We start from the raw sequence: 27,454 nt of genomic DNA on the forward strand, positions 1-27,454 counted from the left end.
ACTTTTTATGAATTATTTTGTTTTGGAAAATAGTTATTTTAATTTAAAATGCATTATGTATATTAACTTATTTTAATAAAAATAAATAGGTATATTTATAAATAAATAATAATTTTTACTTTCTTGATTTTAATTTTGAATACATTAAATACTCATGGATATAATTCACAGAAGAGGGATGCCTGGGTGGCTCAGTGGTTAAGCGTCCGCTTAAGAGTGATCCAGATTTTTCCCATGGATTCAAGCAAGGACTAATAACTTAAAATTATGGAAAACATATTATACATTCATCATTTTGCCAGCACTGACCTCAAAGCATAAGTTTTACTTTATTGCAGGTAAAGAGATAGGGTGCCCTTTTAACCAACTAATGAATGAACAAGTTAAGATTAACTTTGTAACTAATGAATAGGCATGATTAAAAAATTGGTAGACAACACATGAATAAATAAATGACCAATAAATGACCATAAGCTTGGAAATGCTACCATAGTATTTTAAAGTGTCAATCAAATCTCCCATCATCATTTAAAGAATTAATGTGTGCTAATGTTATCATCTAAAATATGTTTACAGAGGTCAGAAGAGCTACGTCTGTTCTCCTCTATGCAAAGAGGTGATGACATCAAGAGGGTATGTCACAAGCCTAAGTTTAGTTAGTAGATTTAAGTTGGTTTGGAGTTTTATCCACTAAGTATGATCTTCTGACCCCTCAGTTTTACAACTTTCCACTCTCTGTGCTGCATAGCACCTCTCCACTTCTAAGTTAATCATTTCTTTGCCATTATCTGCCAGGAGTTCTTATCTCTTTTGCTGTCACTTTATAACAGGGTCCTCTTATCAACTTGCATAGAGTCATGTGATCTGTCTAAACCTATCAAAAGTTTCCATTCTTCTGATTAGAAACCATCATGTAACTGGATACATGGTTTACAGCAGGCACTAATGCTGGAAAAAGTACAGAGTTCAGGGAAAGACTTAACTTGTAACTTTCTGCATTCTTGGATTTTTTTTTTTTTGCTATTTTTTTAACTTTCACTGAGGATTACTGTAGTCTCATGTGTCCTCCCAAGGGCCACAAAATTTGACAAGCTGTACTTTTTCTTGTGCTCAATGATTTCTGCTTTAAACCAAAGGACCACCTACAATTTTACTAAGAATGTCTTCTAATTCGGATACTGGAAATTTACAAGATTCTCTAAAGCACGGACTTATGCCTATTGGTAAGTAGGAGTTGCTCTATTTATCATCCATTTATTATTCTGCTAGATTAAGTCATGTAATTTAATCTCATTGATGTCTTTTGCATTGTAAGTCATTGCTTCTCCTATTGCCTATTAAAAGTACAGAAGCCCATGTATGAATCACACATTCATCTTTCTCGAAGTTAAAAAAAAGCAAATGGATATTTCAGTATTATTCAGTTATCCACTGTTTTTGGATGCCCATGCCTTAGTCTAAAATAGAATAAAAAATGTATAATGTATGCATTTCATCACTAATATTTTCTGATAATTTCTAATCAGGTATAATAAGCTAAAGTTTGACCAGCTTGAAACAAGTTAACCATATGGAGTCATCATTGATCAAACTTGAACAAATAGCTTTCAAATATTTGTAAGCCACACCACAGGATGGTGTCTCTCATTCATTGCGGATACTGTAGAGTCTCTTTTGTTTCCTGATGAATAAAAGCCATGCAAAAAACCCATATATTTTGGGTTTAATATATATATGACATATATAATAATATATACTAATATATTTAATAAATATATGTATGTATGTATACACACACACACACACACACACACACCATCGTTAGTTAAGGATTACAATTTAAGGGTTATTGTCTGTTTTCCAAAATACTGAGCATGGCTTATTTTTATAAACAGGAGTAAATAAAGCTAATTTTCACTTCTAAAAAGAACAAAAAAAAATGTTAGCGTTACAGCAAGAATATATGCAGTTATTCCTAAAAGTACAGGACTAAAGGGAAGTGATTTCCAGTGGTCTGTAATCATTAGTCTGTTGGCAGTCATTTTTTTCCGTTCCCGTAGTACTTGAAGGACCTGTGCCTTTCCCTGTAAGCAATTTCTTAGGCTTTCGAACTGGAATTTCCTTGAGAATTCGCAGAGGCGTGTCATGAGCTCTGAATTCTAGCTTCGCTGGAACAAGAAGGAAAATCAAGGCTTGGGCTTTTCCTCTTTCTCCCTAGATAACCAGCTGACTCCACTGAGGGCAGTGATTGCTGTTTTATTGGGCCAACTACACCCTCTGGTATATCAATTGAGGAAATGATGACCTCACCCCCCACCCCCAAAATCTGTACTTAGGAAAAGAAAACATGAGGAAGGCAATCAGAGTGCAACAGAGAATCAGTTGCTCTGCAGATAAAAATATGAGCACAGGAAAGAAGGTGAAAGAGAAGCACAGACGATTTCTAATCTTTTTCGCCTGGCCAAACCGCGGCGGCGCGCTCGGGAGTCCTTCCAGGCAGCGACCGGCTGGGCTTCCCCTGGGCTCCCGGCGAGAGCGCGCTCAGCCGGGGACAGGGGCGGCGCGCGCGCGCGCGCGCGGCAGAAGCCCGCGCTCCCGCCTCACCTCGCGTCGCGCGCAGCGGGGACTGGGAGGCTGCGAATTAAGAGGGCGTGGGGTCCCAAGAGCGCACACGCCATCCCCACCCCCACCGCCTCCACGGCGTCCCTGAGACCCTTGGGAGTGAATTAAAGAGGGTAAGGTGGTAGAAGGAGACACCTTTGCATTTCTCTCTGCTAAGTTTTACCCATGGTGGGGCGAGGGGCGTTGGTTCCACCCTGAGCATAAATGGAGATCTGACACCCTCAGGTCTGGGATCAGTCAGGTTCGAGAGAGCCTGAACCTGCGGTATGTCTGTCTAGCCTGGGAAGGACTGTTGAAGACGGAGCCTCCAAAAAAAAAAAAAAAAAAAAAAAAAAAAAAAAAAAAAGTGTACGGAAGGAGGCGCTCAGCGAGTCAGCGAGTCTACCCCAACACCCTAAACCTCTCCAGGCACTTCCGGGCGTCAGATTCCGGGATGACAAAATTCCAGTCAATTTTCCGGTAAAAGAAACGTTTCCGGATCTCGTTCGAGGCCTCCCGCCCTTTCCTAGCCCTTGCACTCTCTTAATTTCATTCCCTGATACTGCCAGGTGGCTGGGAGATGTCCGTGTTTGCAACATCTTAGGCACCCAGAGGCCACTACTGGGACTGAGAGTTCCATCTGTTCATGGGGTAGCCTCCAAGAAGCGTGGAGAGTCATTCCTGGGGGGGTTCTTGGCTAGACAAGTCACCCAAGGGGCTGACAGAGGACATTGTGAGCCTTCAGTCTGAACAGTTAGGGCTAACCTTAACCCTGAAGGTGAGTTTCCTCTTGGATTGGATTCTGACTGCCCAGGACACGCCCACTGAGAGAACCCACAGGTGGAGTGGAGAGTGTTAGGTCCTGGTGTGGCTTTGAGGGAGCAAATTGCAAGTTAGGATAGGAATGGGGAGTGGTTCACAAAACTGAGGCCAAGACATGTAGAGATGGTCAGGGTTTCCAACTTCACATTAATTCAGTTGTGTTGTACTAAGAAATGTGCCTCTATTTATTTCGAAAGCTGTTCCTATGGGTCCTAGGTGGGCATGACATTTTTCTTCTATGCACAGTGGGAGTTACATGAAAATTGTGTATAAGTGTCTGTACTCATACAGAAAAGTGGAAATAAGATGACATTGTTCCTTCTGCCTACCTACAAGATAACCACACCGTGTGGTGTAAGAGCAGCAGACTTGGGGTTAAACCCAGAGTGCTCCCTTAAAGTTAACTAGTTCTGGGACACTGTCCTGATTCTTGGTTTCTGGCTTAGGTTTTTGTTTTGTTTTGTTTTCTTTCTCCCAAATGAGGCAATTCTACAGATGATACACAGTAGTAAGTAAGAGAGAAAGAGAAATAGAAGGAATTATTTGTCTGTATCTACAAAATAGCCAAATCTGTATGGTGGGAAGTATGTCCTGTAACAAGTATTCATTAACTCTTCTGCAATGTGCCCGACATCACTGCTTTGATTACTATGAAATTTATGTAATTCTTTAAGTGCATTTATGGAATACATTATACACATTCAATATATTATTGTCTATTACCCATAGGAAGTTTTGTCTGTTACCCACAGGAAGTTATGTCTGCATAGTTAGGGTACATAATATACAATGCAAACATTCTTGAGACACTATATATAGTTTGTTATCTAGTCTCCTTAGCACTCTTGGAGTCTGATTTTATTCCAGCAATAACCTCCAGTAAGCTTTGTGCCCATAAGGATCTCTGAAAGTAGACATAATGCAGTGGAAAATAAGATAGCCCCTTATGTCACCCTAAACTCTGGCCAGCTTTATTGGCAGTGCAGTTTCGAATGCCAGTCACCCAAATCCATATTCTGATTCTTGGCTGCTGGGCTTAGGCAGCCAGATCCCTCCAGGAAGCTAAGCTCTGATGCCTCTTCTCCTTCCCTGCCTCAGCCCAACTCCAGAAGAGTGCTTCTCAGACTTTCTTTACTGGTCTTGATCTTCAAGTCCTGAGGAGCTAGAGGATTTCTTTAATGCCTCTTTTAATAAACCAGGAGATATTTATGGAGGAAGGGAGAACAGAGGCTTCGAAGTGGTGGTGGTGGTGGTTTTTTCCCTTAATGCCTCCACCCAGACAAAATGTGTAGAGTTATCTTCGATTTAGCCTTGAACTTGGGATGAGCTAGAGAAGGACTCTGGGACAGACTCCCACCTAGAGGCCCAGCTTCCCCCAGCACAACTAGAGATATTTTATGAAAGGTGGGAGTCAGACATCTTGTTCCCCAAGACTAGAACCTACCTCAGGATAAAGCTATTTTTTGGAGTTGCACTTCCTTACTCTTCGCCTTATTGGAACTAAAATTTCCCTGAGAAATACTGTTGGCCTCAAGGAACTTTAGGAGTATGGGGGCCTTGAGGTCTGGGGAAACCCCGGGGAAGACTTGAAATATGACCAGTGTGAATTTGAGAGTTTAAGCCTGGAAGAACCATGTGGACTGAACTTGACCAGACAAATTAATAAAGGCTCCCTCTTTTTTAGTCTTTGAGAAGCTCTGATAGGTGTTTTTGTGTAATAAGTAACAAAAGACACACTTAACTTTTAAACTCCAAATAATCTGAGTACAGATGAACATAAGCATATTGGTGAGCAGTTTTTACCTGGGGGTATAATTAACTCCCTGAGGACTATGTCAAACACTGTGAGATAGTCAAGTTAGCAAGTCCCTCCCACTAGAAGGATCTTATTTTTAGTGGTTTCTAGAATGGTTAGTGATTCCCTTCCTAGTTGTTTTCTTTACAGAAAGTTGAGTGTGGGTGCAGTGGGAAAAGAGATACAAAGAAGAACTGATATTAACAGTGTGATGTATTGCTTTACTAGTACTGTCTCATGCAACTATAAAGTTGACTTTGTTCACCGTATTTTACTGATGACAAAATTGAATCAGAAAGGTCAAGTGATTCTCCCAAGATCACTCCCCTTGTCAAGAGAGTGAACTGTAAACAGAACCCCTGTTCTGTGATTCTGAAATCTGTGATCTTTCCTTAAAGTAGTGATTATTTGCCATTGTTGATATAAAGGAACTATGATTAAAAACAGTGTTGATTTACTGACATTCTTCCGAAAGGCATTTTGGGATTAAGAAGACATTTGTAAATGGCTCTTTATCTTCCTTTTCATTCCACAGTGGAATCAGATTTAGATCCCAGTAGAATTCACAAGGGTGGGATGGGGAGAGGTGTAGGGGGCCGGGTGGGGACAGCACCCAGGAGCCTTGGAGGCAGAGCAAAGCAGGTAGGAAAGCACTTTGGGTCTTCTGCTCTGGTTTCCTTGAAAGGATCTCTGGAGTTTGGAGGGTTTTCGTTTGCAGTTATGGGGTATATGCTGGCAACTGGCAGGACTACTGACAAGAATTGAGAGAAAATTCAGAGCATGTGTTTGTTATATGGGGTTGGTGGGTATGAGGAGGGCAGAGAAATCACCCAAAATGAGTAGCTGAATTTATTTTTTAAAAGATTTTATTTGTTTGACAGAAAGAGAGAGAGAGAGCACAAGCAAGGGGAGCAGGTGGCAGCTGGGGACCTGCTCCCCACTGAGCAGGGAGCCTCACATGGGGCTTGATCCCAGCCAAAGCAGAGGCTTAACCGACTGAGCCACCCAAGAGCCCCTGAGTGATGGAGTTTAAGAGAGAAAAGGGCCCTTTTTACCTTGAGGAACAAACATCTGTTGTCTTATAAAGGGAAGAGACAGAGAATGAGATAGTTTAAGTGCAAGCACTCTTTTTTAAAAAGTCCTGTTGACTAACCCTGATGTGTTTCTAGTGAGATGCTGGTCCCACGTCCAGCGCTGACATTTTTGACAGTAAATGCTGATTTCTTCCTTGTGATCTGGACGTCCCCAGCCTCAGCCCCATCAAGTTCCACCTGTTCCACCAACGGTCTATATTGCATTGAAAAGAAAATCAGTCGGAACCCTCCACCAGGTCCCCGAAGCATCTCCCCAGTTTCCAGAAAGGAAACCTTGGGGGAAAAGTAAAGAATTTGCTCCACGCCCGTTGCGCTGGCTGGGCACCACTCTTAATGGTAAAAGTTGCCTTTAGGTGGGAGGAGGAGCCGACACCCTGCCAAACTAGCGAACCGCGTAACCTCCCAGACCCTAACACTTTCCATACTTTCGCACCGCAAGCTGGAAGGTGATGGTATTATCTCCAAGGCCCGCTGGCGCCCCCACTTTCTTTCCTGTCCCAAAGGGGCCCAAATCGGCTGACAAACACAGCTCTGAGCGGCCCGGCACTCTTTGATCTTAAGAACAGAAACCCCTAGTGCGGGGGCTTTCCTAACACAAGAGCCTCGCGACCACCCACCCCCTCGCTCCAAGAACAGAGGGATTCAAAGAGAGGCGTCGCGGAACCCCTTCTTCCCTCAGGACACTTCCAGTCTGGCTTGATTCTCGTGAAAGGCAGCCCAGAGTAATCTAGTGCTGAGGATTTGGCTCTAGTCTGGGTTGAGGAGGGGGGAGGGGATACGGGGAGTGGAATTGCAACTCAAGCGCTCAGCTGGTTCCACTAAGCTCTTGGTGGCCTGTTGGCGCCACGATCGTCCTCGAGAACGTCACTCGCTGCTCTGGTCTGTCCCGAGGATGGGCAGGGGTGGTTCTGAGAATGGAGTCTCCGTCTCCCGGTTTGGAGTTGGAGCTGACTCCCATCTCCATTTCAATTACAGAGGAAGAGATAGATTAGATTGGACCACCTACCCAAGATTATTTCCCCAGCCCGCTCCCTTCTCAAGACCGGATCTCTCCGCCCACTTCGAGGAGGGCTTCGGCTCTACCGAGGCGGGACCCGCCTGGACCTCTGGGTTGGGGCAAGAGTCTCCAAAGAAAATGAATCCAGAAAGTTCTACTGAGAAGCCTTTTTACAGAGATGCAGATTCCGATAATCCAGGCCAAACTCTGGGAAAACCTCACCTTTCCTTAGGGCAAGGGTGGGAGGTGGTTGGGGGAGGGGCTGGAGGAGCCTGGATTACCTGGATAATTACTTCATCCTGTATTTTCCTCCTTTAGTAAAGACGGGGCCGTGATCTGTGAAGGTACTGTTGTAGTGATTGTGAATCAACCCCCACTTGTGGCTACCCCGACACACAAGACTTTCCGGGGTAGACTGTCTAAATTGATAGCAGTTTCCCCTCCTGCTCTACAGGCTGTGGTCGATGATGTCTTAAGTAGTTATTTACACAAGTAACGGGGATTTTTTTTTTTTTTTTAACGAGGTACGACTTCTCACCTATTCAAGTTTATTTTTTCAAAGCTTCGGCCAATACGGTGCTCCTTGGTAGTTCGTATGTCTGTACTGAAATTTAACCCTTCTCACCTTAAAACAAAGTGGTCTGGAAGCCGGCTGGGGGACCCTGGAGGTGGGGCATATAGGCTCAGCCCTTCGAGCTCCGGATCAGAACTCTGGAATTCTTGCTAAACTTAATTTTCAGAGAAAGGCAAACGGGGCTTCTGAAGGGCTTTTTGAGTGGGAGGGGCTGAAAAATTAGGCAGAGCCTAGGCTGATAAACTTGCTTCCCTCTCCCCTCGGGCTATTGCGGCCACTTGGTGGTGACTTGCCGGGAAAAAAAAAAAAAAATCTAGATTTCTTCTGAGGCTGGGAACTAGACACGTGCTACGAGAAAAGTAAAGATTCTGTTTTCTTAAAAAAACACCAAAGAGTAGAAATAGAGGAAGCGTTAGAAATTGTTTCTAAGAATGTAGATTTGCAAGTTTCTTGAGAGGTTGGGTGGGTCGTGTAAGGCTTCTCCCACCCAGGCGCGCGGGAGGGGTGGGTCTTCTACTTGGGGACCTGTGTTTTCCGAGCCCAGGAAACTTGAACCAGTTTTAAAAATCTTGACATTTTCACTCCCTTTGCAGCCTGCACGCGTTAAGCGCGCGGGGCTGGCCAACAATTCTCAGGTCAGGTCAAGGGCAGGCTGTTCCCGGCGCGCTCTCTGAAATGCGGCGCGGAGCCGCGGAGAAGTGGAGGCGGGGGAGGAGAGGGAGGCAGTTACGTCCTCGCGGGTGGGGAGTGCGAGACCTCCTCAGCTGCAGCCCGCCGGGTGAGTGGGGCGCACGGCCCCGTAACGCTGAGCCTGGATAAAATATGCCAGGACTGCGCTCCTCGGGCTCATCAAGGCTGCGGGAGCCTCCCCGAGCCATCATCCTTTATAATTGCAACCGTCAATCAATGCTTTAAGACAAAGTCAGAACCGGGAAGGACGAGCCCTGGAGACCAGTCTCGTCGGAAAGAAGGTGGAGGCGTGGGGGAAGTGAGGGGAAAGGGGAGAGAAGTTTGCCAGAAGTTGGCAGAGGAATGCAGGGAAGAAATTGAGAATGAGCACGGTAGCTAATGCCTGAACAGCCTCCCTCTGCCTCCCGACTTGTGGTCTGTGGTCTTTGCCGCTAGTTAAGTTTCCCGCAGACGGGGTGGATTCCTAAGTGTGCATCCCCTAAGAGGCGGAGTGGCAGTAGGTTAAGATGTCCCTGGCGGAGGCTGGGATGCGTCTGCCCGCCTGCGGGGGCTTTATCGTTCCACGACAATCCGTGTATCTGTCAGACGACCACGGGCATCAACGTTTAGACCACACAGGTCCAGTTTCCCTACTCCCATCTCAGTTGCCTCCCCCTTCCCGCGTCCACTTGTCTTTCCTTCCTCACTGCTGCCTCTGCAACCTGGGACCATCCTCGGGTAACCGCCCGGAGTCACCGTGGGGGGCACAGGCTCCTCCTCCCCCAGCTCTCTTTCGGATCCGGTGTTCTGGGAGACGCCCAGGCCGATCCCAGGTCACAGGGCAAGCGGGTTGGTGGATCCAAGGAAGGCCCTGGCCCGGCAGAATTGAAGGATCAAGGCACCAGAACATTCCGAAGGAGGGAACACATAGGGTGGGGAATGGATGCACTTACGGGGTGCAAATGAGTATAGCGCAATGAAAGCCTTAGTGCCGCCGCCCCTCCCTCTGCGACTGCCCCAGGGTTGGGAACCCCTGCTGCTCCCCCTAAACTTGAGGAGAAAAGGGGGGAAAGGTGAGTCTGTCATCCGATCTCTGAATAGAACCAATTCCAGTGGAAGATTTCCCTCCTTGTCCATGACTGGTAGGGGTCCCGTGATTCCCGGAGGGGATCTGGGATAGGGTTGACCCTGGGGCACTCCTCTCTCCCTGGAACCCAGTTTCTCTCTGCTTGAGACCGCCTGTGTTTGCAGTGACCCTTCCATTCCCTGCGGCCAGCCTGGACTAAAGCCTGAAAGCTGGGCAAAACGCCTGCGGCCTTTCTGTGATAGGTCCGTGGTCCTTTCTTTTCTTTTCTTCTCTCTTTTTTTTTTTTTTTTTGAAACCTTGTCTCCAGCTCCTGTTTTCCCCTCACCACCTCCTCTGGTTTGGGGAGGAGATAAATGAATGTCAGCTGGGCCTCTGTCACCATCACTACTGGTTTAGGTTGTGTGAGGTAAAGGCAGACTAGCTTGGACTGAAAAGATGCTAGTGTGGAGGAAACAAGCCCTTTTGGGGTTGAAGCTGGGTTATGAATGTGATCACAAAGTTTGCCTTGGCCATGTCAGGCTCTGCCTCAGGTCCAGACAAGGAGCAAGGATTTCTCTGTGCTACGAAGTATATGATCTGTCAGACCCTCTCTCTACTTCATTCAATTCTAAAGCTCTACCAACCAGAGGACCTTCCCTCTGGGTCTGAGAGCTGGAAGCTCCCTCTGAGGACCAAGAGTCTGGAATTCTCCATAGCAGCCAGCCTGGTGTTTGTAAAGGTGCCACAGAAGTGCCCCCACGAGCCCTTTGATTGTAGTGGAAGGACACTCCTTTGTAATAAACTGATTTTTAAAGTTCATCTGAATCCACAGAGCACTCCAAGACTGATTTGAGATTTAATTCCTTTCATTTTCTGAACTGTGTAAATATATATATATATGTATATATGTATGCATGCACTTATTCACGATGGTATTTAAAACAACTAGTAGTATTGAAAATGGATTGACAGTGTTGCATGATACTATCAGAAATCTGAGCATCTTTTTTTTTTAAAGGTTTTATTTATTTATTTGTCAGAGAGAGAGAGAGACAGAGCATGCACAGAGGGAGAAGCAGGCTCCCTGCACCAGCCCAAGCAAGGTGCCCAATACGGGGCTCGATCCCAGGATGCTGGGATCATGATCCTGAGCTGAAGGGATATGATTAACTGATTAATTTATCTGAGCCACCAAGGTGTCCCGAAATCTGAGCATCTTTAGGGTCACTAATTTGGGTAACCACAGCCCCCTGCACTTTCCAAACTAATGGACAGTCCCTCTCCCCTCAAGTTTAAACATTTCTATGAAATTTGATGTTAATACAAAACTGAGATTTAAATAACTTAGATTCTGAATATATATTGAAGAGCAAAATGACAAAAAAAGAACAGTTTAGAGAGCCAGCAGCCTCTGAATTGCCAGACACGGGTAGGCGATGAACAACCCGTTTCATGTAAAAGTATAGATTAATCATGGCGATGATTGGAGTGTTTTTCAATTCATCAAATACTGGACTGGGTGGTTTAAATGTGTGATCTCCATGTCATTCAAATAGAATAAATTCAGATCTTTTGAGATTCAAATTCACCCCCTTGTGGGGGGACTCTCATAATTACCCAGTCTCACAGCAGACACTGAATATGAGGCATTTCATATGCAGTCATGAGGCTGGAAAAAATGTTTTTCATCTTGTTGGGATGAGATCTGAAAACTTTGAAGATGTGGCTGGGCTGGTGGCCGAAGAGCTTACATAACAGATGGTTCTTTAAAACTTTATACTGAAGTGCTGGGCCTCCGGGCCTCATGCGGATTGTCCCACCAGAGACACCAGAATGAAAGAGGAAAGCCTAGTACCCTCTTTGCATTCTACTTGCAGACGCAGTTCACTAAAATTTAGGAAGCCTGCCACCAATATAATCTTGGGTTGGAGGGGGTGGGGTGTTGATAACCGAGTGAAGGAACTGGTAGAGAGGGAAACGGTGATCGCTGTGTCTCAGTTTTCCCCCAAGTGAGTGCACTTGCGGCGTCGTGGCTGTCCCTTGGGTGGGTTGGGACGCTCGGCCAGTCTCGCACTCCCCGGGCCCACCATGGGACCTTTTCGGGCTGAATGCCGAGGGAGTAAAGGAAGCCGGGAGCCCCTTGAGAGCCGGCCAGCTCTTTGGAGAAGAGCGGTCAACTGAATTCAACATCTCTTCTCCTTCGGATTGTTTAAGTGGGTGTTTAACACCCCCCCCCCCCAATCCAGCCCCTGACCCGACACGCTCGCGGAGACACGCATGCACACCCATGCACACCCACACACACCCACACACTCCCGCGTCCCTTCTGGCTTCCTCCCAGCTCGCAGAAATAAATCGCCGCCCTAGCCTCGCGTCCGCCGCCGCCGCGCTCAGACAGAGGTCGCCTCTCACTAGCTGGAGGACCCGGCAGCATTCACATCCCCCGCCCCAGGTCAGGGTGGGGTGGGAGGGGGTTAAGGCGGGGTGGGGAGGTTGGGGCAGGCCTGGGGACTGGAGCATGCGCCTCATCCTCATTGGCTGGCGGTTGGTGTCCGACAGATTCCGGAACCCGCGTGCCCATTCACTGTCATCCCCTCTCATCCCAGCCTCCCCCTTACCCCCGTCTTACTTACCTCCCCTCTCCTCCCCGTGTTCCCCCTTTCCGTGCCAGTACCGTCACCCTCGGGGCTGGAAGGACCGCTCTCGGACACACGGGAGGAGTAAACGAGGCAGGAGAGGGAGGCTGGAACTTCACAACTCCGCACTTGTGATAGTGAGCGCGAGGGAAGCAGAGACTGGGGAAGGGGCGGAGAGGAGAAGTGAGGCGAGAGAGAGAGAGAGAGAGAGAGAGAGAGAGACGACCGACCCGTGGCGATTCTGAGCCAGAGGGCGGGTGGAGGGAGGGGGAGAAGTCTCCCGAGCCGTCCGGGAGCAGCGGCTGCAGCGGCACCGCCGCGGCGGCAGCAGCAGCAGCAACAGCAGCAGCTCCGCGGCCGCCTCCGCTGCCCTCCCGGAGCTCGGCCGCACACGGATCCGCGCCCCGGGCAGCTGCGCCCTCGCCACCGCCGCCGCCTCCGCCCTCGCCGAGCCGAACCAAGGCGCCGGGGCGCAGTCTTCACCGCATCTCTAGCCCGCCATCTCCTCCCAGCGGCCTGGGGGCGGCTCCGGAGTTGCGAGACTGGACGGGGCTCAGGGGTCCTGACCCGCGGCCCTGGGAGGAGGAAGAGGCGCGCTCCTGCGAGCGCGTGGGTGAGCAAGTACCCCAGTCGCCCCTCCCTTTTTGCCGCCGGAGTTGAATCTGTGCTGCCCGTGTCCAGGTGCTGGGCTTCCGGACGGACACGGACCCCCTATCCCCGTCCGCGGCCGCCCTGTCATGCTGCCCAAAGTGGAGACAGAAGCCCTGGGACTGGCTCGATCGCATGGGGAACAGGGGCAGATGCCGGAAAACATGCAAGGTAAGGAGGCGCTGCGCGGCGCTCCGGCTCCCACGGCCACGGCACCCCCGGGCTCGCCCTGCGGGCTTCAGCTGCCCACCCCCTCGCGGCCGCTGGGCTATGGGGCAGCGCGCGGGCGACAGGCCCCCACCCCAGGGACGGGCATAAAAGTTTATGGTTCTTGAACAATGCGGGGCGGAGGTTTTCCAAGCGATGCCTAATTGGCCGCTTCTAATTAAGAAAAGAGAGGCTTCGAGCTCTATGGCAACCCGAGGAGGGGGCACAGCTTCAGGCTAAAGATACTTAAGAATAGTATGATCATTCTCAGAAATGGAATTCCGCACTGGAAACCGGAGCAGGTTCTCGGTCATTGAATCGGTGGGAACTTTAATCAGTGCTCTTGTGTGGAGGAAAAACACCCTGCCTAGCAAAGCCAATTACAGAAAGAGAAGATGACCCCGGAAAAGTTTGTCTTAGCGGCGTTAGAATGCATGTGGGCACCCCCAAAAAGCCCATGCGGACCCTTGGAGCCGGCTGTAGTTGGGACAGCTTCAGAACTGCAGACAGAACTGAAGACATCCAGAGTTAGCCCAATCCCATCTTCCGCGTGGATATTGCAGAGTTAGTTGAGGGAGGGGGGGCAGCGGTGTAGCTTAATGACTCCGCTTCAGTCCGGGAGCTGGGAATATGGAAGTCCTGTTTGTTTTCCCAGCTCTTGATTGCTGACAACAAAAAAAGCAAACTCTGCTGGCTTTTTTTTTTTTTTTTTTTTTTTTTTTTTGCCGCGTTCCAAAACAGCGACTCTACATCTGGTTCTATGAGCCCTTCAGAAGTTTATCGCAGTTGCTCTGGGCCGGGGAGGGAACAATGCTAGGAAAAGTCACCGGTGCTCTTCCATCCTCGCCCCTTCCAGCGCGCAGGATGTGCGGGCAGGCGGGCCTGTGATCCCGGGACGCTTCCTGCCATCCCCTTGAGCGAACTTGAAAGGGCCGGGGAGGTGTTGAGAGCAGAGTACGAGCAGAGTTTGGGGTTGGTGCACGCCGCGGTGCGGGACAGGCGGCGCGCCTGCAGCCCTCGGCCCCGGGGACCCTGACGTCGCCCGGCTGGGCTGGGGGAAAGGGGGTGGCGGCAAAACGTGCGTTGTACCTGTGGGGTCGCTTACCCTCCATGATCCTGGGGTCCCTCCAAGCCTCCAGGAAGGGCTGTGGAAGTACCCTGGGGGCTGTGGCCCCTGAGACTAACTTGAGGATTGGCTGCTGGAGGAACCCGGTTGGCCCAAAGAGGCATTCTCGCCGGCGCCTGGGATTCCCGCGAACGCAGGACGTGGGGGACACCCGCGCCGGGAGTCGGATCTCGGAACCCTCCGCCTCCAGCTGCGGAGAGGGTCTACTCTTTGGGCGCCCGTGAGGCCAGCGCGATCTTGGGTGCAAAAGGAAAGTTTCTGCTGCTCGTTCCGGCGCGCGCGTTTCTGAGACTCGGGAAAAGACACTCAGAGAAACGCTGGATCAAGAAGTAGGGGAGGCAAGAATAAGGGTTCAGGGGGCGGGGGACATGGGAAGGAAATGCCACTGTAATATTTTCCCTGTAAAGTTCGGGAGGGGCGTTCTTGACACGATCTGCTGCCCCAAAGCAGAAAGTTAGCCCTCCGTTGTGGCCAGGGCTCAGGAGAAGCCGCCGGCTGCTCGATCAGCTCCGGGTTCGAAGACAGCGTGGGAAGGGCCAGGGCACTACTTCCCCCTAGGCCATGCGGCCTACACCCCGAGGGGAGCCCTTGGGGACTCGACCCCATTAACACGCTTGCTCTGGTCTCAGCGGGGGCCGCGCCCTAGTCCGATCAGAAAGAGGACCAGCCACTGGGTTTCGGGACAGCATAGCGCTTGCAACTTAGGGGGAATTTTTCCTCGTGCCTCCACGACCCTAGCTTTACAAGGCCCCGCCGTCCTCTTCACTTTCTTAAGACTGGGGCTTTTCTGCCCTAACGGATTCCGTTCTTCAAACGCCTGCTTGAGTACAGCACCTGGGAAACTCTGAAAGGTGCCCCTGTCTTGCACAGTGGCGACTCTCTGCCCACACGGACCCTGTCTTTGTCCAAGAGGGTCTCCACGCCCATCCCCGGTCTTTTAGGGGGTTGGAATCCCGAGGTGGGCACCGAATCCTCCTGCAGACGTTTGCCTCGCAGTGCCTCTTGGGTGCGAAGTTTAGACTTGACTTTGTTGGGAGAGTAAAAACAGTCAAGTACAGTTTTCCCCAAAACACACCACAAAGCAATAGTTACAGGTTTGGGGGAGAGATGGGCTATAAACGAACTTCTCGACCCTTCAGTTCCCCCACAACCTCAGCTTCCCAAAACCCCGAGCGCGGCTGGCACCGCTGGGAGGACTGCGCTCAGCATCTCTTTACTTCTATCTTACGGAGCCCAGACACTAGCCTCTACCGGAACATCATTCACCGGGACCCCACCCCCATCCCCAAACTCTGGCTAACTCACTCGGGTTTAAGCCCCAGACCTCGGCTCTGTGGCTCGGGAGGAGAGGTCTCAAACTCAGCCGGTCGGTGCTCGGCCCTCAGCCTCCAAGTGGTGCAAGTGACCTCACCTCCCCAAGGCCCTTTCCGGGGGGCCTGCAGAATCCATAAAGAGAAAAAGAACATTATTTTTAAAAAGAATAAAGAAAAAGAACGAGTCATTGTCGAAGAGGCCACAGTATGGTGATGGAGTGGCCGGGAACTTTGGGGATGCGGTGGGGGCTCTTTTCTCTCTTTCCTTTTTGGTAAACAAATCAGAGGAAACTTCTGTCCGGCCGTCGGTTCCCCATCCCCCCCCCGCCCCGCCCCCTGCAAATGCCACTGATTAACTTAAACTCGACTCTGCTGTAGTGCGCCTGTGTGTAGCCGAGCAAGGGGCGAGAGGCGAGTGCACCCCGGGGTTTCACGGGAAGGTGCCCGGGCGGGTTAGAGTGCCGGGCTGCGCGGACCTGACCCTCACCGCAGGTACCCGCTGCGTCCGCCCTCCGAGACCTGGCCCCACGTGAGTATCAGGAAGGGACTAGATCAGGTATTATCTGGGGTCTCCTGGCCGCTGTCCTTCCTGTGCATAGTTTATCCATCTTTTGGCTGCAAAGGCGCCTTCGCGGGGCTGCGTCCGGCGGAAGGCGGTTACTCGATCCCCGCAGTGAGCCGCGCGGACCCACGGCCTGATTTCTGTTTAACTTTAACAGGGCGATCCCGAGGTGTTTATATTTTGCACTGATTATCGGAAACATGTGAAGTTTATCACAGGACTTTAATACTTTGCGACGAAACCAAACCCTCGTGGGTATCTTTTCCTTTTTCTCTCTCTGCCCGGCGTCTCTTTTGCTTCTCTGTTTTTACAGGAGATTTCTGAGTGCGAAGAGATGAAAGTATCCAGAACAGGAGCCCTGTCAATACCGAGCTGAATGTTTCTATTAATCTAACAGATTTGCACGTAGGGAGCAGCAGGCTGTGGTTCAAGTGGGGCTGCTTCTGGAAAGCAGGTTTCTGGGGCTTCACGTTCTCCGTCAAGTGTTTGCAAATCGCTGTTGCTCTCCTGCTGAGCGACGTATACTTACAGCAAACTTAGTTCAGGAGTGGGAGAATGTGTGTACGTGTTCCTCTGTCCTGGGCAAAGGTGACATTTTTGGATCTTAACTTCAGGAAGTTTAAAAAGTTCTAAATTGTTACTTTCTGCAATTCGTGTTTCTGTTCTGACGGGCTGCTTTGCAGTTATGAGCTGTGTTCAACAGTGGTCTGTTTAAAATTCTTAACAAAAGAAGTTGGAATTCTTTTTAAGCTAAAGTCTTTTTAAGTTAATTCTTTTTAAGTTAAAAAATAGGAAGGGCACGTTTGTGGAATCCAGAAGATCTTGTACTTTCATTGTATAGTTTTTCAGTACATCTGGAAGAAAAAATACTTTTATTTTATATTTTACCTGCAATATTTGCCCACCAGTTACCAAAATGCTTTTCACTGCAGGATTAAAAACCTACCGAGTGAATTAATTAGCTATGTATATACATTTCTTTTGTTTCAGTGTCTCAGTTTAAAATGGTGAATTACTCCTATGATGAAGATCTTGAAGAGCTCTGTCCAGTGTGTGGGGATAAAGTGTCTGGATACCATTACGGGCTCCTCACCTGTGAAAGCTGCAAGGTTTGCTTACGCATTGCTACCTGACAAATATAAGGTTCAGAACCAAAATAAACCATTGGAATCCTTTTTAAAGCTAAATTAAGGCTGTCTTTTTTGGACTCAATTAAAAATGAGAGAAAGAGTTAGTCTTAGGGAGATGATTCTTTGAAATATGTGTTTGATTTAATTCCAAAGGCAAAAAAATTTATGCTGTTTAGAAAACTTTGCCAGTCTCATGGCTTTAAAATATTTTATTGTAGTAAAGTGATGTATCTGTAGAAAGACTTCTATTTCTAACAGTCCTAAATATTGATTTTGCTTGACTTATATATATTTAAAGCATCGTTGTTCTTGAGAGAGAACATGACAAAATATTTCCCAAATATATTTTAACTTCAGAGTATTCTGTGCTGCAAGTCTAAGCATTTTTTATCCACAGATAAAAGTCTAAATTCTCAACTGTGTGATTTTACCCTGATTTATTCCAAAAACAATTTTTAAGATTTTTTGAAATTTATATCATAAAGAATCAGAAACCACATCTCAGTTTATAGTAAGTGTGGCTTTCGTAAATAAATTATATGACCTATTTAAATGCAAGAAATTTTAATACGTAAAATGTACTCTATTGTTCCTAATAATCTCAACCATACATCAAGAATTTATCTCAGACTTTTTTAATATATTCCCTGTCAACTTGATAACTTGCTATTTTTCAACATTTTTTAGAGTAGAAAGCTCAGTTGCAAATACTTAAACCACTGCCAGGAAAGCCCTTTCATTCTTTATAACAAAGTAAGATTGTTTCACTTTATGGCTAGTAGAATAAACATAAAGAATGTACCATCTTGGTAAAGCTGGTACTGTATTATGAAGCTACAAAATTTGTTTTTGATGAATTCTTTTGGGTGCAGTATAAGGAAAACACACTGTGCTGAAGTTCAGCTCTCTGTTACACATGCTTTTCTTTTCCATTAGTTTCACCTTTTTTTACACAGAGTTCCCCAACTTGAATGTATTCCAGTGGAATTATGAACACTTCCCCATTTTACTCTTTAAATCCTTTTGCTCTTAACTGTCTAGTGCTGACATTTGTAGAAAATGTGGGGTTTTTTGCTATTCTGTTTTTCCACTGTTACTTTACCATAGTTTGCCACTAAAATTTTATCAGACTGCTTACAAACAGTGCAGATCTCCATGAGTACCTTATCTGGAATACGGGGTTAATAAGAAAACAGATCTGCTTTTTCTTTCTTTCTTTATTATTATTATTTTTAAATACTGGTCCATATAGAATGTGTTTTTCTCTAACTGTTGAGATGAAATGATGTGTATCCAAATCTCCCTGAGATTTGATAGAATTCTAGGAATAAACTCAGATGCTAGAAAAATCTCCACTTTGGCCGGGTACTGTTTTGGAGGGTTGATCTTGTTAAAATGTGAAACAAACCACAGAACCACGGAAGGGCTCATTGGTTCAACAAAAAGATTTATTGGTGATTTCCTTAAAATGAAACAATGGAAGAGACGGGTGTTAGATTTTTTAATATGCCTCACTATTTTCTCTGTCTTGTAGGGATTTTTTAAGCGAACAGTCCAAAATAATAAAAGGTACACATGCATAGAAAACCAGAACTGCCAAATTGATAAAACACAAAGAAAGCGTTGTCCTTACTGTCGATTTCAAAAATGTCTAAGTGTTGGAATGAAGCTAGAAGGTAAGTTTCTTCTAAAGACTACTGCCTGTTAAAACTCTCCAAGGACATAGGATTTAAAATAACACTGTACTTAAAATATGGTAACATTATTTTCCTAGACGTAACTGTGGACAGTAATGTGAGATCTTTTTTATGTTTTGTCAGCAGAGAAGCCTGAGTGTCATTTAGACACTGGTGAAATCTACGAGGAAAAAAACTTAAATAATCGGGGTTCCCCTCCTCCTACCTTTTTTTAGAGTTTGGGGAGCAGATGGATATGATGCTAAAAAGGCCAGGTTATATGAACACAAGACTATAGTGATTCAACTGAGAGCAAGGTTTAAAAATTTGCAAAAATTAAAAAAGAATACTCAAGTTTTCAAATCAGGATGCTCTAGTAAATGTCTGATTTTAATCTTTTAAATTATTTACTTGTCACAATTGTTATGATTAATTTTATGACTCCTGAGCAAGAGTTAAAGTTTTATTTTTTTAAAGATTTTTATTTATTTATTTAACAGACAGAGAGCACAAGTAGGCAGAGAAGCAGGCAGAGAGAGAGGAGGAAGCAGGCTCCCAGCTGAGCAGAGAGCCCGATGCGGGGCTCGATCCCAGGACCTTGGGATCGTGACCTGAGCCGAAGGCAGAGGCTTTAACCCACTGAGCCACCCAGGTGCCCAAGAGTTAAAGTTTTAATTGTGCAATGGAGTTACTCATGTAGAGAGTATCATTTTGATAGTGTGGGAAAGCACATTTCTTTCTTTCTTTCTTTCTTTCTTTTTTTAAGATAATGACGAAGGCTATGAAATGAAGTTGAAAAGTAGGAAATGTGAAAAATAATGAACTATTAAATCAGTAGCATTGGTTTGACAGGAATAAGATAGTGGCTCCCCAGAAACCAGGTTAGAGTTTATGTTTTGAGAGTAGAGCTGCTACTTAAAACAATGTCCAGATTGGCAGGGAAGAAAGTTAATATGTAGCCGCTGGAGATAGTGTGTAGTTCATGGGGTTTCTGTTTCTTAGCCTCCACAGATTAACGCTAGTAATAATAAAGGTTATGTGTCACTGTTAACGTGCCGGATACAGGAGTGCATTTTAATGATCAACGAGGCACAGGCTAGTTATGTGTGAAGCTTCCTTGTGATGGGGCCCTCATACTTGATCAAAATGTTCCAAAGATTTCAAATAAACCTGCTGAGTTGCTAATAGATTCTTTTCCAATAGAAGTAGCCACTTTGGTTATCATTAGAACTGTTAACTCTGTATTGCTTTTATTTTATTTATTTTTTAAGATTTTATTTATTACAGAGAGAGAGAGAGAGAGAGAGCATGGGCCAGGGGTGGGAGAAGCAGATTCCTTGCTGAGCAGAAAGCCCACTCTGTAGCTCAATCCCAGGACCATGGGTTATGATGTAGGTGAAGGCAGATGCTTAACTGATTGAGCCACCCAAGCACCCCTCTGTATTGCTGTTAAGAAGAGATTAAGAGATCAAGAAAGAAATGCTCACTAATTTCTTTATTATCAATCACTTTATTATTTTTCAAACAGCAAAATATTGTGGGAGATGCATACTGTAGCATGAGACTCAAAAGATAAAATGTCAGTGAGTAAACATTGTGGGATGCTTGGCTATTTCAGTTGGTAGAACACACGACTCTTGATGTTGGGGGTCGGGAGTTCAAGCCTCAGGTTGGTCATGGAGGCTGCTTAAAAAAAAAACATAACACACACAAGTAAATGTTGTGGTTTCATATGATGTCATTTTCTTTCTTTTTTTTTTTTTTTTAATGAGAGGAAAAGGTTGCATTTCTTTACCTTAAAAAGTATTACTAACTGTAAGTCACTGGTGGGGTGTAACCATACTTCTTTAGCAGTGATATGAGAAAGTAGAATATTCAATAAATTATCATCCAGATGGAAAATATGTGCAATATTCTAGATAACCTAGAATTCACAATGAATGTTTAATGCTATACTAATCCTAAGATAAAAAGTTCAAAAACTTAACCTCCAGCAATTTCAACAAGTCAGAAGCTATCAGGGGTCGCTGGTTTCTGTCTAATGGCCATTGGCCACGGTGGGCTTGGAGACAACTGCTAACTCACTTATTCTACATGGTCCCAGATTCCACACAGCACTGTGATGGTAGACTGTCTTGACAGCTTCTGAAATGAATTTGCTTAATTATGTCCAGTTCTGCTTAAATTAAAAACAATAATGAGTGGTTATCTGATGTGTGTTCATCAAGTCCAGGTGAAAATAATTTTCAGGACGAGTATGTACCCTGTCCTTTGCAGCAAATTAGTCAAAACGACTTTGAGGGAGGAAGACACTGTAGGGGAAGATACAACAATTTAATGGAGAAAAGGGTTGATTTTTTAATTTTTTCCTCTTAGGGTTTCTGCAAGAGAATTCCAACATAACTGGTGTAATAGAAACTGAACTCTCTCTTAGCAATCTAGCATGCCCTGTAGGTAGCAAAAATGACAAAACCCTCACCGTCTATAAAAGGATTACTGTGTCCCTATGCATCCAAAATATTTTTTTCATGACAAACATTTAAAGAGGAAATAATTTTAAAAATGGCTTTTTTTAGTGGTGGAGGGGGCGGGAATCTTTGTGGGCTGTTGTAATGAAAACAGCCACCCACCTAAACACTAGATACCTGGAGATAACAGAGAATGCTAATAATTTGCATCTTATTTATACCCTTACTCCATTTTTTTTTTTTTTTTTAATTTCCCCACAGCGGTAAGGGCTGACCGAATGCGCGGAGGAAGGAATAAATTTGGGCCAATGTACAAGAGAGACAGGGCCCTAAAGCAACAGAAAAAAGCCCTCATCCGAGCCAATGGACTTAAGCTAGAAGCCATGTCTCAGGTGATCCAAGCAATGCCCTCTGAGCTCACCATCTCTTCTGCAATTCAGAACATGCATTCTGCCTCTAAAGGCCTACCTCTGAACCACGCTGCCTTGCCTCCTACAGACTATGACCGAAGTCCCTTCGTAACATCCCCCATCAGCATGACAATGCCCCCTCACGGCAGCCTGCAAGGTTACCAAACCTATGGTCACTTTCCCAGCCGGGCCATCAAGTCCGAGTACCCAGACCCCTACACCAGCTCACCAGAGTCAATCATGGGCTATTCCTACATGGATAGTTACCAGACCAGCTCCCCGGCAAGCATCCCACATCTGATAGTGGAACTTCTGAAGTGCGAGCCAGATGAGCCTCAAGTCCAGGCCAAAATCATGGCCTATTTGCAGCAAGAACAAGCTAACCGAAGCAAACATGAAAAGCTGAGCACGTTTGGGCTTATGTGCAAAATGGCTGATCAGACCCTTTTCTCCATTGTTGAGTGGGCCAGGAGTAGTATCTTCTTCAGAGAACTTAAGGTATGTCATGAGCTATTACAGCTTAAAATCCTCCTTTTGAGAGAGACCTCACTCTGTTCCTGATGACTGTATATTCTTGGTGTTGAAAATAGGTTTTCCCTCCTTCTTCGTATGATTTACAGAGTAGAAGAATCTTATGACCTTGATGTCAAGACTTTCGCCGCTTAACGTGATGGGCCTTTATTCTGTGTAGCTCTTGATTTTGGGGGGGGGGGGGCTGGCATGTCATGGAAAGTGTAGGACATTTGTTTTTGTTTTTGTTTTTCTGAATAACAGAATGTCTTTACTTACTTCCTTTAACTCAGTTGGTTTATGGCTAGAAAATTTAAGTCAGTGTGAACTGGCATCTTGTGAACTTAAAAATACCAAATATAAGGCTTTTATCTTATAATGGTGCCAGTTTAAAAGAAAAAATGCCAGTGTTTAGTTGTGTTTAGACCCTGAAGAATGAAAATGATACCACTGGCTACTAGTGTCAAATAGGTATTTACTACCTGTTTACCCTGACATTAGGTTGGTAAAGCCTTTGTTTTCGGAGCAGATTCCAATAGGATGTTTACTGTCATTGGATGGGGATTGGGCAAATGGTGAGTGCTAGTCCACTTGGCTCGGGTTTAGTTCTCATAATCAGTGTCTGTCGTTGATTTTAATGGATTGGTACATTGTAAACACAGTACGTGTTTGTGTAAGGATCTCTGTTTAACTACATAATTATTTTATTTCCTGAGACTTAAGACTGAATTAATATGGGAGAGTGATACGGAAGTTCGGAATCCAAAAGTAGCTACCAAAGCACTTTTGGGAGTCAGTGGTTTCATTCTCTGTTTTAAGAGCAAAGGTGAATCCTGGAATTTGATTTCCCAGTCTGTCTGTTGCAAAATCAGTTTCTTCCTTTTACTGTCATAGGGCTAGACATGGCTGCTGAAAGACTGTGGTTTCTGAACACCTAGGACTTTTGGAGGAGATTGAAAACTCTTTGAGAGAAGGACAGTACCAAGCAGACTTTCAGTGTAAAGGGCAGCTGTTAAAAACTGTCTTTTTAGATGGAGCAGGGAATATGAAGGCTGTGTGCAAATGGGAAATAGTGCTTTTCATAGCAGTCTTTACTAAGCACTGCGATTTCTACAGGGAAACAAAAAAAATGACCTGAGCAGATCCAAAGAAGTTGACAGAACACCACCACCAGGTTGTAAGCACTGTTGATGTATCCAACTCTTAACTCTCTTGTCCTTTATCTCTCCATTTAAAGAGGCCAGAAAGTGGAGATAGATCCTAAGTGCAGAGGACAAGCAGAATGCATTGAGTTAGCACAGTCTGGCCAGGTGTTTTCTGGGTATGTAACAACCACTCTGTGATAATCAAAGTGTTTTTCATGAAAAACAAAAACAAAGGAAACTTCCTGGTGTTCTTAAAGTCACAGCTTTGTTCTTCAGATGGCTGGTAAGGTATCTGAAATGAAAATGAAAATGATTATTTTTTTTAAAGACTTTATTTATTTATTCGACACAGACAGAGATCACAAGTAGGCAGAGGCAGGCAGAGAGAGAGAAGGGGGGAAGCAAGCTCCCTGCCGAGCAGAGAGCCCGGTAGGGCTTGATCTCAGAGGACCCTGAGATCATGACCTGAGCCAGAGGCAGAGGTTCAACCCACTGAGCCACCCGGGCACCCCAAAAATGATAATTTTAGATACAACACTAAGAAATGTAACAATGAGGAAAGCACGACCGACCTTTGCAGGCAGATGGACTTTCTTGGAGTTAGAGCTTTGTTTGCTATGACTTAATAACTGTCTTCATAGGCAAGATATTAATCTCTAGGCTTAGTTTCCCCATTTGTTAAATTGTCCCTGTGGTGTTTATGTGCAGGGGTGGTATGGAGGGCATAACAGTACTTTCACTGAAGAGGTTTTGCAAGGAAGAAAGGAGACTACGTGCGGAAAATATATCTAGGACAGGGAGTCTGACATATATTTTATACTCAGTAAATTAGTGTTCTTTTAAAATTACGATTACTGTGGTTTTATGACAAGCGTATGGAGGCATTGCATAATACTATCTGATACTCAGCATAAAAGCAAGAAGTTCTGCTTTCTTCCTAGTTTGACGTTGGGAAACAATATTACCATGTATGTTACAGAGTAGACAGTAGTACAATTCTATAATAAACAGTCCTAACTACGACTAATTGAGGACATAAAATTTGCCAGACAGTAAGTTGGGTGTACGATGAATACAAAGTTGAGTAAGACGAAAAATACTTCCTCTCAAAGATTTTATAAGACCGTTTCACAGGGGCACCTGGGTGGCTCAGTGGGTTAAGCCTCTGCCTTCGGCTCAGGTTATGATGTCAGGGTCCTGAGATGGAGCCCCTCATCAGGCTCTCTGCTCAGCAGGGAGCTTGTTTCCCCCATCTCTGCCTGCCTCTCTGCCTACTTGTGATCTCTCTCTGTCAAATAAATAAATAAAATCTTCCAAAAAAAAAAAAAGGCAGTTTCATAAATACCTATTTAAAAAAGACAGCTGAAGTTGCATTTCACAAATCCACAGGGGAAGAAATCATGTATATCATTTACTTGTCAAAAAAGGAAACATTATGAAGGGAATATAGACAGCCACAGGTAGGATTTTAAGAGTGCTGAGAAAGCACTCTTCCTCTCCAGATTTCTCTTTTCCTACCCCTGCCGCTAAATTCTACAAGATTCTTTTATAGGGTGTGTGGTTTCATATTTGCCTGAAGCACAAATCCTTTGGGCATGGGGCATATTAAAGCATTATCAGTCATTTATACTGTTGTTTAACGTATTTATCAGTCTTTCATAAGAAGATGATTTGAAAAAAAGCAAAGGAAAGAAAGTACAAACATTAGGGGTGTGGGCTTGCATTGAAAAGAGTAATTCAATGTAAGCATTTTTCAGAGAAGAAAAAGTAGAATTTAGAATAACTTGGGCAGTTTAAATACAGAGCTAGAAGGTGACTATTCACACTTGGAAGAATTCCTTTTCCTTTTGTTTATAAATTTATCACAAAATAGAGCAGGATGTTGGAAGCCAACATTGAAACATGGGCATCACCATGGTATTTCTCCAGGACAGCGGCTTTCAAGTTTTTAAACTACAACCTGCAGAAAATTTTTATTTTACATTGGAACTTGGTGTACCAAAGCTCGCTCTCTCTCACACACACGAAACAAACCAGAGTTTGACTGGACATTACATGACCTTCTCCATGCTGTGCACTCTGATATTTTCTACTCTGTTCTGCTTTAATCTGATTTACTTCATTTTTTTTTTTAAGATTTTATTTATTTATTTGACAGAGAGAGATGACAAGCAGGCAGAGAGGCAGGCAGAGAGAGAGGAGGAAGCAGGCTCCCTGCTGAGCAGAGAGCCCGATGCGGGGCCGATCCCAGGACTCTGAGATCACGACCTGAGCCGAAGGCAGCGGCTTAACCCACTGAGCCACCCAGGCGCCCCTTACTTCATGTTTTTAAAAATTTCTGGTCATCACCCACTGAATTGATTACATGACCCACTGATGAGGCATAACCTGCAGTTCAAGAAACGTTGCTCAGGGGAAGGTTCTGTAAGCCATCCATTGGGTCTTGCCTACACGGCATTGTTAAGTGCAAGTCCTGAAAAGTCCTCTTGCCTCTGGCATGGCCTTCAACACATCCCCAAAGCCTACAGCCCAGTCCTCACCCTATCTTCCTGCAAAAGTGGTAATTTTTAAATAGTCCTTTGGGAAGATCAATCCCCCCCTTAATATATTTATATATAATTTTTTTAAAAGATTTTATTTATTTATTTGATAGACAGCACAAGTAGGCAGAGAGGCAGGCAGAGAGAGGAAGGGGAGCAGGCTCCCTGCTGAGCAGAGAGCCCGATGCGGGGCTCGATCCCAGGACCCTGGGATCATGACCCAAGCCAAAGGCAGAGGCTTAACCCACTGAGCTACCCAGGCGCTCCCCTTTAAACCTTTGTCTTTTTCTTGTTAAGTTCACAACAAATTACCCATCAAGTGGGGCAGATTGCTTATATCTCTATGACCCCAAGATGAAAACTCACATGTTTGTTCCTGGAGAGTAATAGGATAATAAGGCAGTTTTGCAAATGACCCCTTGCTCACTATCCCAGGACAAGTTACATCCTCTACCATGTATAAAAGGAGAGAATACAGATTTCATTTGTTTACTGTTTAAGGGAACAGAAGAGCCAGAGGGAATTCGGTGGGTTGTTTTGTTTTTCTACAGGGCCACAAGATGCAAAAAAGATATTCTTGTTCCTGTTCAAAATAACTGTAATGAGGAAGGGGAAATTAACAACTCCCAACCTCACAGTTCATGTAATATCTCATAAATGGCAAAAGAAGAAAAAAGACCATATACTTATAGAAACTGTGCAGTTTCAGAGTTGGAAGAGGATTGGGGAAGAAGGGATATGGGACTTCTAAATGAGCTGCTTGGTTTTTCTATACACCTGTAAGGGACAGTTCTAATTCCAATCCAAAATACTGACATGAGAACGATGAAATTAATACTGTGAAACCAGTACCTTTCAAAACTGCACAGGTGCATCAAAAGATATTCCAGGCCTAGAAACCAGATTTTCCAGAGTTTGAAGACATGGTGGAGATCATTTGACCCACCTCTCACTTAGGCAGAAGAAGAAACCGAGGCAGGAGTGGACTTGAGACTTGCTCAGGATGATACAGCTAGCAGATGTCAGAATTGGGACTGGCAGACTCAGGTTCAGAAAAGCAGTACTTTGTACAGACCCCTCCCCACCCCCAAGACACACACACAAATAGGCAGTGTAACCTTTGACTCTGAAAACACAGGTCTTTGCCAGTGAAGCTAAAGCAAATCTCTAGGTTATCAGAAGTCCATCACTACCATCCAATTACCAAATCACTAATAATCAGTGAGACAGATTTTCTCTGAGCCCAGAAGACCCCTGGGGAGTGAATGAGTCACGTTAGAAAGCTACAATAATTCTTCCAGGCCTCTGGGATCTCATTCAGTAGAGTGGATCTACCAGCTAGCACTTCTGAGCAATGAAAGCATGTCCAGAACCTTCGTTCATACTTACCCTCCACAGATAGTGGACTCTGCTGGGAGAATCTGGTACAGCAACAACACATGGGCTGTGCTCAGCAGTTAAAATG

At 45.5% G+C, this 27,454-nt stretch overlaps 1 protein-coding gene across 6 annotated transcripts in view; it reads left to right on the plus strand.

The window, feature by feature from the left end:
- Nucleotides 1-931: 931 nt before the first annotated feature.
- NR5A2 (nuclear receptor subfamily 5 group A member 2) overlaps nucleotides 932-27,454 on the plus strand; it is a 137,848-nt gene continuing 111,325 nt past the window's right edge. Inside the window, exons 1-5 of one of the 6 annotated variants that reach the window (XM_082701959.1) lie at nucleotides 932-1,223; nucleotides 12,936-13,073; nucleotides 17,101-17,219; nucleotides 18,775-18,916; nucleotides 21,646-22,292. In XM_082701959.1, coding sequence (XP_082558085.1) covers nucleotides 1,160-1,223; nucleotides 12,936-13,073; nucleotides 17,101-17,219; nucleotides 18,775-18,916; nucleotides 21,646-22,292 — 1,110 coding nt within the window. In that variant the 5' untranslated portion in view covers nucleotides 932-1,159. Of the gene's footprint in view, nucleotides 1,224-12,003; nucleotides 12,071-12,935; nucleotides 13,074-15,916; nucleotides 16,078-16,267; nucleotides 16,362-17,100; nucleotides 17,220-18,774; nucleotides 18,917-21,645; nucleotides 22,293-27,454 lie in introns of those variants that run through there. The other 5 variants (XM_082701960.1, XM_082701961.1, XM_082701964.1 and 2 more) reach the window with 5 other exon arrangements.

The sequence above is a fragment of the Mustela nivalis genome (assembly GCF_964662115.1).
Source record: "Mustela nivalis genome assembly, chromosome: 16".
NCBI classification, from domain to species: domain Eukaryota; kingdom Metazoa; phylum Chordata; class Mammalia; order Carnivora; family Mustelidae; genus Mustela; species Mustela nivalis.